We start from the raw sequence: 10,981 nt of genomic DNA, 5'->3' as shown, positions 1-10,981 counted from the left end.
ACTTTGGTGTTTAGAGTTATTGTTAGTTTTTTAGTAATTGAATTGTCTTTCGTGCTTTACGGTGAAGCATTTTTAAAATACGTTTCTATTAAAATATGAAACTTAAGAATTTATTCGCCACAGAGAAATTTCTAGAACGTGCTAGCATTTTGTGTTATGAAACACTTGACCACTGACCATCTTTTTTTATACAACATATTTTGACGACAATAAGCAGCCATAATCCCTTTTTTTGGAGCCTCATTCTCCCTAACTGTTCAGGGTTTTTTTTTCCTCCGTTTGGCCACAAGTTAATTTTTAAACGCTTCATTAACTTTGGCCACACGCGTCCAAAAAAGTTGTGCTCTCCTCTTTCAGCCACGGCGATCGGTCGTTTAGCCTGTTGGTCCGGTCTAAACACCTCGTCCTGCAATCCTCCTCACGATTCCCCTCGCTGTCGCTGTCCCATTTTGTTGACGAAACGAATCGAAAAAGACGAACGCTTTTTACTTCCGATTTTTTTTTATTCGCAGGCATCGATATTTTGGAAATGCAGCGCCAGGCGACAGATGGCACACGCTTTTTTCGGACGATTTGGAATCCATACAAGCAGCAGAACAACAAACAGCGTGTGTGGCTCCTTTTTTTGGATGCGCTCGTGGGTGGGTGCAATAGAATTGCGAGTGAAAGCGGTGGCACCTGGTGTTGAAGATGCAGGAGCAAGAGTCAAGGCTGTGCCAAGACTTTTTTTATGAGTCGGACTTTGAAACTCTGCAATTTCGCGCCAAGAATAATCGAGTATAAATCAATAAGTGGCTACTCAGGTAAAAATTTGTACTGGCAATGCTTTGAATACGGCGCGCATTTCAAAGTTGGCTGCCGGCGTTGCCATTCTTTCCATCCAAAATGTGAGATGGTCATACTATCGCGCACATGTTTTTGTTGACAAACCAAATTGCAAGATGTCTCGAAAGAAGTGGTCTTCGCTGGACAAACCACCGCTCTCAGATGCAGTGCTTCAAGTGGTGCAGAGCTTCGGCTTCCAGCAGATGACGCCCGTCCAGACGGCGGCCATTCCGCTGCTCCTGGCCCGGAAGGATGTCTCCGCGGAGGCAGTTACTGGTAGTGGTAAAACACTGGCTTTCCTTGTGCCCATGCTAGAAATCCTGCAGAGGCGCCACAAGGAGACCCCATGGGGCCCCAAGGAAATAGGTGCCCTCATCATCTCACCAACCCGGGAACTGGCGCGCCAAATCTCCGAGGTTTTAGCCCAGTTTCTGGAGCACGAAGACCTCGAGCACCTGAATCAACAGTTGATTGTAGGTGGCAACAGCATAGAAGAGGACATAGCCACGCTGCGTAAGGAAACACCCTGCATATTGGTGTGCACCCCCGGTCGACTGGAGGATCTATTTCAGCGCAAAGGAGATGATCTTAATCTGGCGGCTCGGGTGAAGAGTTTGGAGTTTCTGGTCCTAGACGAAGCTGACCGCCTGCTGGACTTGGGCTTCAAAACGAGTGTGAATAACATATTGGGCTATCTTCCCCGCCAACGTCGAACTGGGCTCTTCTCCGCCACACAGACTACCGAGGTTACAGACTTAATCCGTGCGGGCTTGAGAAATCCTGTACTCGTTTCAGTTAAAGAGAAGGCCTCCGTAAACACGCCAGCCCGCCTGCAGAATTTCTACAGGATTGTCGAGCCAGAACTCAAGTTTGTGGCCCTGCTGGAGTTCCTTAGTTCCCCCGCCACCGATGTTGGAAAGGTGATGGTCTTTTTCCCCACCTGCGCCTGTGTGGAGTATTGGGCTGAGGCCCTGCCGCCTCTTCTGCCCAAACGCACAGTGCTGGGAATCCACGGAAAGATGAAAAACAAGAGGGCCAATGTGGTGGAGAAGTTTCGCAACACTGCACAGGCCGTACTTCTATGCACGGATGTCCTCGCACGTGGCTTGGATGTACCTGAGATCGAGTGGGTAGTGCAATGGGATCCACCATCAACTGCCTCCAGCTTTGTACATCGTGTGGGACGCACTGCTCGGCAGGGAAACGAGGGCAATGCCCTGGTGTTTCTCCTGCCCAGCGAGGATGCTTATGTGCATTTCTTGAAGATCAACCAAAAGGTGGAGTTAACTGAACTGCTTAGCGAGGAGGAGGAGGAGGAGGATGCAGATCGAGAAAAGAAGGAACTACCCGCCGTCTTAGATCAACTCCATCGGCTGCAAGCAGCCGACAAGGGCGTCTATGATAAAGGCATGCGCGCATTTGTTTCCCATGTTAGAGCATACACCAAACACGAATGCAGCGCTATTCTCCGACTAAAAGATCTGGATCTGGGCAAGATGGCCACTGCTTACGGTCTCCTGCAACTGCCGCGCATGCCGGAGCTGAAGAACTACCAGGGAGGCGGCTACGTGGCGCCGACTTTTGAAGTGGACCTAACCAAACTTACGTACAAGAACGCCCAGAAAGAGCAAGTTCGACAAAAGAAAATGGAAACTTACGAGCAAACCGGAAGCTGGCCAGGTCAAAAGCAGCACAAAAAGCGTGCAGAGTCCTGGGATCAAACTAAAAAGGCAAAACTGGATGCCAAGTCCAAAAAGGAGCTGCGCAAGGCGAAGAAACAGCGAAAGAAAGCGGCAGAGGCCGAGGCGGGCGGATCTGGAAAAGGAAAGAAGAGGCAGCAGTTTAGCCAGGAGGATCTCGATGAACTAGCCAGCGATATTCGGCTTTTCAAGCGGCTCAAAAAGAACAAGATCAGCGAGGAAGAATTCGACAAGGCCATGGGCATTGAAGGGGACAATGATTAACATGCTTTGGGGCTGCTTTTTTTGTACAATTAAAAATGTTTACGGAAATGTATATATGAATTCAAAAGAAATATATATTTAAGTATAAATACGTACGTAAGTATATCAAACTTTATTAGACCAAACATGGGGGTAACAAAACATAGACGTGAATACTATAGCTAAATGAGATGAAGTAAGCGGATGAAACTTAAGCTGTGTTGCCGTCGACCACAATTTGTAGGATGATGCGGCGCTTGGGATCGTAAGAGAATCCATTTGTGCGGAACAGATCCGATTCGTAGAAGGGTTTGAGGTTAACAATGTCTAGCTGCTTAGCCCGTTCGATTAAATCGCGCTCCATTATCTCCACGTGCGTGGCGCCGGGCCCGTCCTTGCAGCGGATGTAGGCGAGCTGGTCGAGCGTCAGCTGTCGCAGAATAAAGAACAGCAGCTCGGAATGGTCCTTTTGGAAGGACAGGTACTTCTGGAATGTGCTGCGCATTTTCTTCATAACGCTGAACTTCTGCGCTTCGATAAAGCTCTCCAACATCATGCGGATAGCCATGCTGACATCTGCCTCCATCACGTTTTCGCGCAGATGCATGCGAGCGTGCGCTTCAGACATTCGGATGACACTCTCAATATGACGCACCGTAATGGGCAGTGAGCCCGTTGCAAAAGACTCCTGGCGCAACTGGGCGTACATCTTGGCGATCTTGTCCTCGTCGATGTTCTGTATAATACGTAAAAGTTAATGTATTTTTGCTGCGATTTCAATAAGTTTGCCTACCGTTAACTTGGGCCGTATGTTCTCCTTAGCGTATACAATGTATTGTCGCAACAAGTCCTGCGGGATCTCATCAACGGTCTTCAGCTGTGGTTCCTCCAACTCCGGCTGCTCCTCCTCACTCGGGTGGTGCTTCATATGCGAGTGTACCACGAATTTGGCGAGCTGCTGATCCTGCATGGGGTCAAACTCGTCCTTCACCACGCACAGGACATCGAAACGAGACAGGATGGGCTCCGAGAGATTCACATTCTCCGAGAAGGTCATCGATGGATCATAGCGACCGCCAATGGGATTGGCAGCAGCAATCACGGTGCAACGAGCTTGAAGAGAGGTGACAATACCAGCCTTGGAAATCGAAATCGATTGCTGCTCCATGGCCTCGTGAATAGAGGTACGATCCTGGTCGTTCATTTTGTCGAACTCGTCGATAAGACAGACTCCCTGATCAGCCAGCACCAGAGCACCCGCCTCCAATGTCCACTCCCGGGATACTGGATTTCGTCGCACATAAGCCGTAAGACCAACGGCACTGGCTCCCTGCCCCGTAGTGAAAACTGCACGTGGCGCAACCTTTTCAGTGTACTTGAGGAACTGCGACTTTGCCGTTCCGGGATCTCCGCAGATGAGTAGGTTTATATCACCTCTGACCTTGTGTTTCTCCCCGGGATTCTTGGACTCTCCACCGAAGAGAGCTAACGCCAGCGCCCTCTTGATATAATCATGTCCGTATATAGAAGGCGCCATGGATGCTACTACACGCTCTACTATACGCGGATCCTTGCTCAGCTTCTGAATGGTGGCTATGTCCTCGTCCGTAAGCGACTGCACTACCTGCTTGGAGTCCTTTACAACCACATGATTGGCAATAATCACGGTGGCAAAAACAGGGAACCCTTGGTCTGTGTTCAAAGAACCATCATAGTTGTTGGTATATATACCTGTGACCTCAAGTTCATCTCCAGGCTTGCATTGATCGCACAAATCAGCGAGCAAAATAACATCCTTGCTACGAGGAATGCGTCCAGCTGGAATCCTACCTGGCGACTCCTGCAACGTGATCTTCTGATAATTTCGATACAACGTCTGCTCCATGTTGATTGAGAAGGGCCCAGTGCTCTGGCACTCTGGACAGGAACCGGGCTTTATTTCTGTATTTTGCGACTGAACAAAGGGTCCGAGCACATAGCCGCACTTAACGCAGTCGTACTTGATCACGGATAGCTGGGGAAGAACTCCTGTAGTGGCAGTTACCACGCCCAAAGTGCGAACCAATTGGTTAAGATGCAGTTTTCTGAATGTGCGCAGCTCCTCGATCAGCGGCAGCTCCGAAATGCGCACGTGAATCTCGGTGGTGACCCGTTCGTAGGTGGGAAAAATGGAGAGCACCATGTCCTTGGCCACTTTATCGAAAATCTCGAGCATTTGAAAGGGAGCCTCGGGCAGGAAGTAGGCCAGCACGTGTTCCTTGTTGGCCAGATCCGTGTAGGAGACGACGAACGAAGACATGTTCTGCTCGCACATCCGCCGTATCCGATCACGATAGGTGTATGCGCCCCTTTCATCCACAAATGTTCTCAGGAAGGATTGAAAGCGATTGGCGATTTCCGTGCGTGGTCCCAGCATACTGACCCACTCTTTGGTAGAGTGTCCCTTGGTATCCTCCAGGTTTTCGATAGACTCCACCATCTCGGTGTCTTCTACCTCACCAACAGCTGCCTTCTCACCAGCTCGTCTCTTGGCCCGGGGTCCCACGTCGTCCTCATCATCGGACTGACCGAAACCCAGATCGCGATCGTCGCGATGGATTCCGGCGGCGCGGTCGCGTCGACGCATCTCTGACTCGGCGGCAAAGCGATCTGCCTGAGACATCTCAGAGAAGTCATCCTCGTCATCCAGCATTGCCGGATCATAGTGATCCAACTCAGGCATGGGCCGGTAATCGTTCTCCATGTTGTCCCCGAAGAGCTCCTCGCCATCCTCCTCCTCGGCCTCATCGCGAACGGTCTGATCTCCCAGGATCTCGTCCTCGTTCTCGAATGGCTCAAAGTCGCCCACCGGCGACGTCATCGCTGCCCGCAGTTCGCGACGTTCGGCGGCATCGCTGGGCGTATTTGGCGGCGGTGAACTGGGATTGTCCATAACGTGTGTCTGTTATGCTTAGCGTTTATCTGCGATATGTTTTGTTTTGTACTGGCGATCTTGTTGTGACGACGCGTGCGAAAATGCGCGGGAAAATGTTTGCTAATCGAGCAAATTCAGGGCTACATTTAAGTTTCGATAAACAGTGCTGTAAACGGCTGGTACATACATTGAACATTCGCGTCTGCTTATTTTTTGCATAAGAACGATAATAAACATATTTGTCTATTAATAAAGTAAATTATAAAGACTTTCTTTTTGGCAATTAAATGTAACAGAGTTAAATGGAAAAAAATAATATAATATTAGTATTAAAATATTAAAGTATTTTATATAATACCAATATAAAAATATTAAAGTATTTTTTATAATACCAGTCTAATAGAAAAGTTTACAAAAAAATAGAGTAGGTATTGTTACAACAAATGTAAGTCATGTTAAAAGCGATATTTCAATTGAAAGACATGTTCAGAATATGGTTCACAATAATAAAAATAATAGCATTTTCTATTAACTTAATAGTAATAGGCAACCAACATTTTACGGCCCTGTAATGCAGCTCTAAATGAAAGCCAATTTGAACTAGTTCCGTTACCACTGATTCAAACTTACGGAGCAGCCCTTCCCGCCTCTTCTAGCTTCACTTTGCTCCCAGCCCTCGACGCATGAATTATATTTGTTTGTGAAATTCCCAATTTATTATTAATAATCAAAATGGTACTGGCATCTTTGTCCACCGGAGTAATTGCTGTAAGTATGCCACCTTAAAATTAATGAATTTGTATAGTAACATTTCGAACTACCGGCCGCAGCGCATTATGCACGGCGAGGTTGTGGATGGTCCGGTTCTCCAGATCCTGGCAATCAAGAAGATTAATAGCGCCGCCGACTCAGAGCGCTATCGCATCCTGATCTCCGACGGCAAGTACTTCAACAGCTATGCGATGCTGGCCAGTCAGCTGAACGTGATGCAGCACAACGGAGAACTAGAAGAGTTCACCATTGTCCAGTTGGATAAATATGTGACCTCACTGGTTGGCAAGGACGGAGCCGGCAAGTAAGTATGCGGTAAAACCAGCTTCCGACAGAATTATACCATAAGCTTCCCTTTTAGACGCGTTCTCATCATTTCCGAATTGACTGTCGTGAATCCAGGCGCCGAGGTTAAGTCCAAAATTGGCGAACCCGTCACATATGAAAATGCAGCCAAGCAGGATCTCGCGCCCAAGGCAGCAGCACCTTCTAATTCCAAGCCTGTTGCCAAAAAGGAGCCAGCCCACAACAACAATAATAACGTTGTAATGAATGCATCCATTAATAGTGGAATGACACATCCTATTTCCAGCCTGAGTCCCTACCAAAACAAGTGGGTGATTAAGGCTCGCGTGACCTCAAAATCCGGTATTCGCACCTGGAGCAATGCCCGCGGCGAGGGCAAGTTGTTCAGCATGGATTTAATGGACGAATCGGGCGAAATTCGGGCCACTGCCTTCAAGGAACAGTGCGATAAGTTCTACGACCTCATTCAAGTGGACAGCGTGTACTACATATCCAAGTGCCAATTGAAACCGGCAAACAAACAGTACTCTTCGCTGAACAACGCTTACGAGATGACCTTTTCTGGTGAAACGGTTGTCCAGCTGTGCGAGGATACCGACGATGATCCCATTCCGGAAATTAAGTACAACCTTATTCCTATTTCCGATGTTTCGGGTATGGAAAACAAAGCAGCGGTGGACACAATTGGAATTTGCAAGGAGGTGGGCGAACTGCAATCCTTCGTAGCTCGCACCACAAACAAGGAATTCAAGAAGCGGGAAATAACCCTGGTGGACATGAGTAACTCGGCCATCAGCTTGACCCTCTGGGGTGATGAGGCCGTTAATTTTGACGGTCATGTGCAGCCTGTGATCCTGGTCAAGGGATCGCGTATTAATGAGTTCAATGGCGGTAAGTCCTTGAGCCTAGGTGGCGGCTCAATCATGAAGATCAACCCTGATATCCCCGAGGCACATAAGCTACGCGGCTGGTTCGACAATGGAGGCGGTGACAATGTCGCCAATATGGTTTCGGCGCGAACAGGCGGAGGAAACTTCTCAACCGAATGGATGACGCTTAAGGATGCGCGGACTCGCAACCTTGGTAGTGGCGACAAGCCTGATTACTTTCAGTGCAAGGCAGTGGTGCACATCGTCAAACAGGAGAATGCCTTTTACCGAGCCTGCCCTCAAAGCGACTGCAACAAGAAGGTTGTAGATGAGGGCAACGACCAGTTCCGGTGCGAGAAATGCAACGCACTATTTCCCAACTTTAAGTATCGGCTGCTTATCAACGTAAGTATTATCTGTGCAACATTTAGCTTTCTTACTTTAAATATCAGTTCTGCAACTAACATAAATAATTTATTCTAGATGAGCATTGGCGACTGGACTTCCAACCGTTGGGTCAGTAGCTTTAACGAGGTCGGCGAACAGCTTCTTGGACACAGTTCGCAGGAAGTGGGTGAGGCCCTTGAGAACGACCCTGCCAAGGCCGAACAGATTTTCTCCGCACTCAACTTCACTTCGCACATCTTTAAGCTGCGCTGCAAGAACGAAGTTTTCGGGGACATGACTCGCAACAAGCTCACTGTGCAGTCGGTAGCCCCTATCAATCACAAGGAGTACAATAAACACTTGCTCAAGGAGCTGCAGGAGCTAACCGGTATTGGCTCCTCCAACTGAGTTCCATGCGCAGCGCGCTTTAACACATCTACCATTAACTAGGAATAGGTTATACATTTATGCATTACAGTAAATATGTTATTTCCAAATATTGTGAATGGGATGCTATTCAGCTATGTTCAAATACATATTATATCCCTTTTTGAAATCGTAGATTGGTACTAACGACTTCCACTTAATTGTAATAAACTTAAAAACTAAAGGGACGCTATTTTGTATTTGTACGTCTAAGTTCTTCACTGAGAGCGAACATTACGATTCTGAAACATCTACCAGTGTACACATAAATAATAAAAAAAACGTATGGTCTTGATCATATTGTTTTCGATCTATTCTATTTTCTATTTTGCATATGCTATCTGCTAACTTAAAAGGGGCTTTTCAGAGCAAACTTTAAATATACGTATGTAAAAAGCTTTCTGATGTTTGGAGCTTAAAAACAAGAGATAAGGCTAGTAGACTATAAGATACCCCTTACCCGATAACAACTTGTTGGAGTGCGAATATAAAAATTATTTTAGCATATCGATAGAAATTTGAATAACTCAAAATTAAAAATAAATTCAAACTTGTGATCCCGACAACTTTTGGTGTGGCTGAAATATTTAGATTCGGCGTGATTTATCTAAAATTCCAGTTTTTATAGTCCCTGAGATCTCGACGTTTTTACGGATGGATAGACGGACGGGCATGGATAGATCGACTAGGCTAGTAATCCTCATCAAGAATATATACATACTTTATGCTTACTTTACAACGAATCTGGCATACCCTCTTACACTAAGAGTAAAGGGTATCAAAGCGATAGCTTGAGAGCTTTAGTGAACAAAATGTTGTTAGTCATTCACATAAATACACAGAGTGCAGTTCATAAAGATCGAATTAATAAAATTGCAAATTCTGGACCTATACACGTCTTAAAATGAACAATAACGCAATAATAGTAAGTATTCGTTACATAGATTTACATTAAATAAAAAAAAAATAATATCTTGTTTGATTAAGAGAGCAATTTAACTTGTAACAATATAATATTTTTTTGGCGGTATCCAGCCCATTTGCAGCTTGGGCCCAACGTCATTTGTTAGTTCATCCATAAAAGCCCGTGTTATGTGGAAATCAGAGAAAACGCCATGGAACAATAATGGCCAAGATGGAGAAATTTTTATTATGACTTTATTGGATGAGTCTGGTGAAATAACAGGAGTTGTGTTTAATAACTTGGTCAATGTATTTTACGCCTCGATTCAAACAGGCCTGGTATACATTTTCTCAGGCTTTGAAGTGCGGCAGGCGGAACAGAGATTAAAAGTTTCAGATAATCCTTATCAAGTATTTCTTCTTGGGAATACTGTCGTAGAACTCAGTGCTAGTGACCGGATTCCCCGAGAGAAATATAATTTCCTGCCGTTATCGAAGGTTTCTTCAATACTGGACATGGAGCCCGTCGACGCAATTGGAATCTGCTCGGAAGTTCGAGAGCTGGATAACAGAGCAGGTTACTTTATTCGGGAAATCTTACTTGTGGATCATGATTACCAGTGTGTCATGTTAAATCTGTGGGAAAAGCAAGCTGTGAACTTTGAGGGTAAACCTGATGACGTTATCGTGGTCAAAGGGGCGCGTGCCCAGACTCACAACAATGAAATCAAACTGAACGCCGGCTGGTACACGAATGTGCAGATTAATCCAGATAATCCAGAAGCCACTTCCATGTTGGAATGGTATGACAACCAATAATGAACTCTAAAATATTATTGGACCTATGATAAATTGATACCTGTGCAATAAAAAACAAGAGAGAAAGCTATAGTCGAGTTCCCCGACTATCTGATACCCGTTACTCAGCTAGTGTAAGTGCGAAGGACAGTTTTTGGCGGTTTGTGGGCGTTAGAGTGGGCGTGGCCAAAAGTTTTTTGGCGAATAGATAGAAATTTACAAGACTAATACAAAAATAAAAAAAAATTTCAAAACATTTTTCAAAAGTGTGGGCGTGGCAGCTTTGGGCGGTTTGTGGGCGTTAGAGTGGGCGTGGCAAAAAGTTTTTTTGCAAATCGATAGAAATTTTCAAGACCAATACAAAAATGAAAAAATATTAAAACATTTTTCAAAAGTGTGGGCGTGGCAGTTTTGGGCGGTTTGTGGGCGTTAGTGTGGGCGTGGCAACATGAATCGACAAACTTGCGCTGCGTCTATGTCCCTGGAGTCTGTATGCCTAATCTCAGCTTTCTAGCTTTTGTAGTTCCTGAGATCTCGACGTTCATACGGACAGACAGACGGACAGACGGACGGACAGACGGACAGACGGACGGACAGACGGACATGGCCAAATCGACTCCGCTATTGATCCTGATCAAGAATATATATACTTTACATGGTCGGAAACGCTTCCTTCTGCCTGTTACATACTTTTCAACGAATCTAGTATACCCTTTTACTCTACGAGTAACGGGTATAAAAATATTAAAATTGTAATATTCTTTTATGTTTACGATGTACACCTGTATTCAAATCGTTAAGAAAAATCAATAAACTTTTATTATACATAATCCATGTCG

The 10,981-nt window shown here is 45.8% G+C and overlaps 4 protein-coding genes across 4 annotated transcripts; 3 read left to right on the top strand and 1 right to left on the bottom strand.

Moving 5' to 3' along the window:
- Positions 1 to 885: 885 nt before the first annotated feature.
- LOC6536186 (probable ATP-dependent RNA helicase DDX55 homolog) lies at positions 886 to 2,849 on the top strand. Its single transcript, XM_002096741.3, has one exon. It carries the CDS (start codon positions 942 to 944, stop codon positions 2,787 to 2,789), a length of 1,848 nt encoding a protein of 615 aa, XP_002096777.1. The 5' UTR covers positions 886 to 941; the 3' UTR covers positions 2,790 to 2,849.
- Positions 2,850 to 2,866: 17 nt separating this feature from the next.
- LOC6536185 (DNA replication licensing factor Mcm2) lies at positions 2,867 to 5,804 on the bottom strand. Its single transcript, XM_002096740.4, has 2 exons — positions 3,562 to 5,804; positions 2,867 to 3,504 (listed from the first exon to the last, which is right to left on the bottom strand). The coding sequence occupies exons 1-2, from the start codon at positions 5,698 to 5,700 to the stop codon at positions 2,980 to 2,982; spliced, it is 2,664 nt and encodes an 887-aa protein (XP_002096776.1). The 5' UTR covers positions 5,701 to 5,804; the 3' UTR covers positions 2,867 to 2,979.
- Positions 5,805 to 6,298: 494 nt separating this feature from the next.
- Positions 6,299 to 8,625, top strand: LOC6536184 (replication protein A 70 kDa DNA-binding subunit). Its single transcript, XM_002096739.4, has 4 exons — positions 6,299 to 6,450; positions 6,513 to 6,757; positions 6,815 to 8,033; positions 8,112 to 8,625. Exons 1-4 carry the CDS (start codon positions 6,415 to 6,417, stop codon positions 8,421 to 8,423), a joined length of 1,812 nt encoding a protein of 603 aa, XP_002096775.1. The 5' UTR covers positions 6,299 to 6,414; the 3' UTR covers positions 8,424 to 8,625.
- A 597-nt stretch (positions 8,626 to 9,222) lies between these two features.
- On the top strand, positions 9,223 to 10,233 carry LOC6536183 (replication protein A 70 kDa DNA-binding subunit). The gene is made up of 2 exons (XM_002096738.4): positions 9,223 to 9,366; positions 9,477 to 10,233. Exons 1-2 carry the CDS (start codon positions 9,346 to 9,348, stop codon positions 10,161 to 10,163), a joined length of 708 nt encoding a protein of 235 aa, XP_002096774.2. The 5' UTR covers positions 9,223 to 9,345; the 3' UTR covers positions 10,164 to 10,233.
- Positions 10,234 to 10,981: the final 748 nt, after the last annotated feature.

Source organism: Drosophila yakuba, chromosome 3R, assembly GCF_016746365.2.
Source record: "Drosophila yakuba strain Tai18E2 chromosome 3R, Prin_Dyak_Tai18E2_2.1, whole genome shotgun sequence".
NCBI classification, from domain to species: domain Eukaryota; kingdom Metazoa; phylum Arthropoda; class Insecta; order Diptera; family Drosophilidae; genus Drosophila; species Drosophila yakuba.
The sequence above is the reverse complement of the archived record's forward strand: the minus strand, read 5'-3'. Positions and strand labels throughout refer to the sequence as shown.

Excerpts from the sequence above, each read along its gene's own strand:
- LOC6536185 (XM_002096740.4), bottom strand. The coding sequence starts at position 5,700 with ATGGACAATCCCAGTTCACCGCCGCCAAATACGCCCAGCGATGCCGCC. Across the intron at positions 3,505-3,561 it reads ACATACGGCCCAAGTTAACG|AACATCGACGAGGACAAGAT; the intron begins GTAGGCAAACTT and ends CGTATTATACAG.
- LOC6536184 (XM_002096739.4), top strand. The coding sequence starts at position 6,415 with ATGGTACTGGCATCTTTGTCCACCGGAGTAATTGCT. Across the intron at positions 6,758-6,814 it reads GGCAAGGACGGAGCCGGCAA|ACGCGTTCTCATCATTTCCG; the intron begins GTAAGTATGCGG and ends CTTCCCTTTTAG. Across the intron at positions 8,034-8,111 it reads AGTATCGGCTGCTTATCAAC|ATGAGCATTGGCGACTGGAC; the intron begins GTAAGTATTATC and ends AATTTATTCTAG.
- LOC6536186 (XM_002096741.3), top strand. The coding sequence starts at position 942 with ATGTCTCGAAAGAAGTGGTCTTCGCTGGACAAACCACCGCTCTCAGAT.
- LOC6536183 (XM_002096738.4), top strand. The coding sequence starts at position 9,346 with ATGAACAATAACGCAATAATA. Across the intron at positions 9,367-9,476 it reads TGAACAATAACGCAATAATA|CCCATTTGCAGCTTGGGCCC; the intron begins GTAAGTATTCGT and ends GGCGGTATCCAG.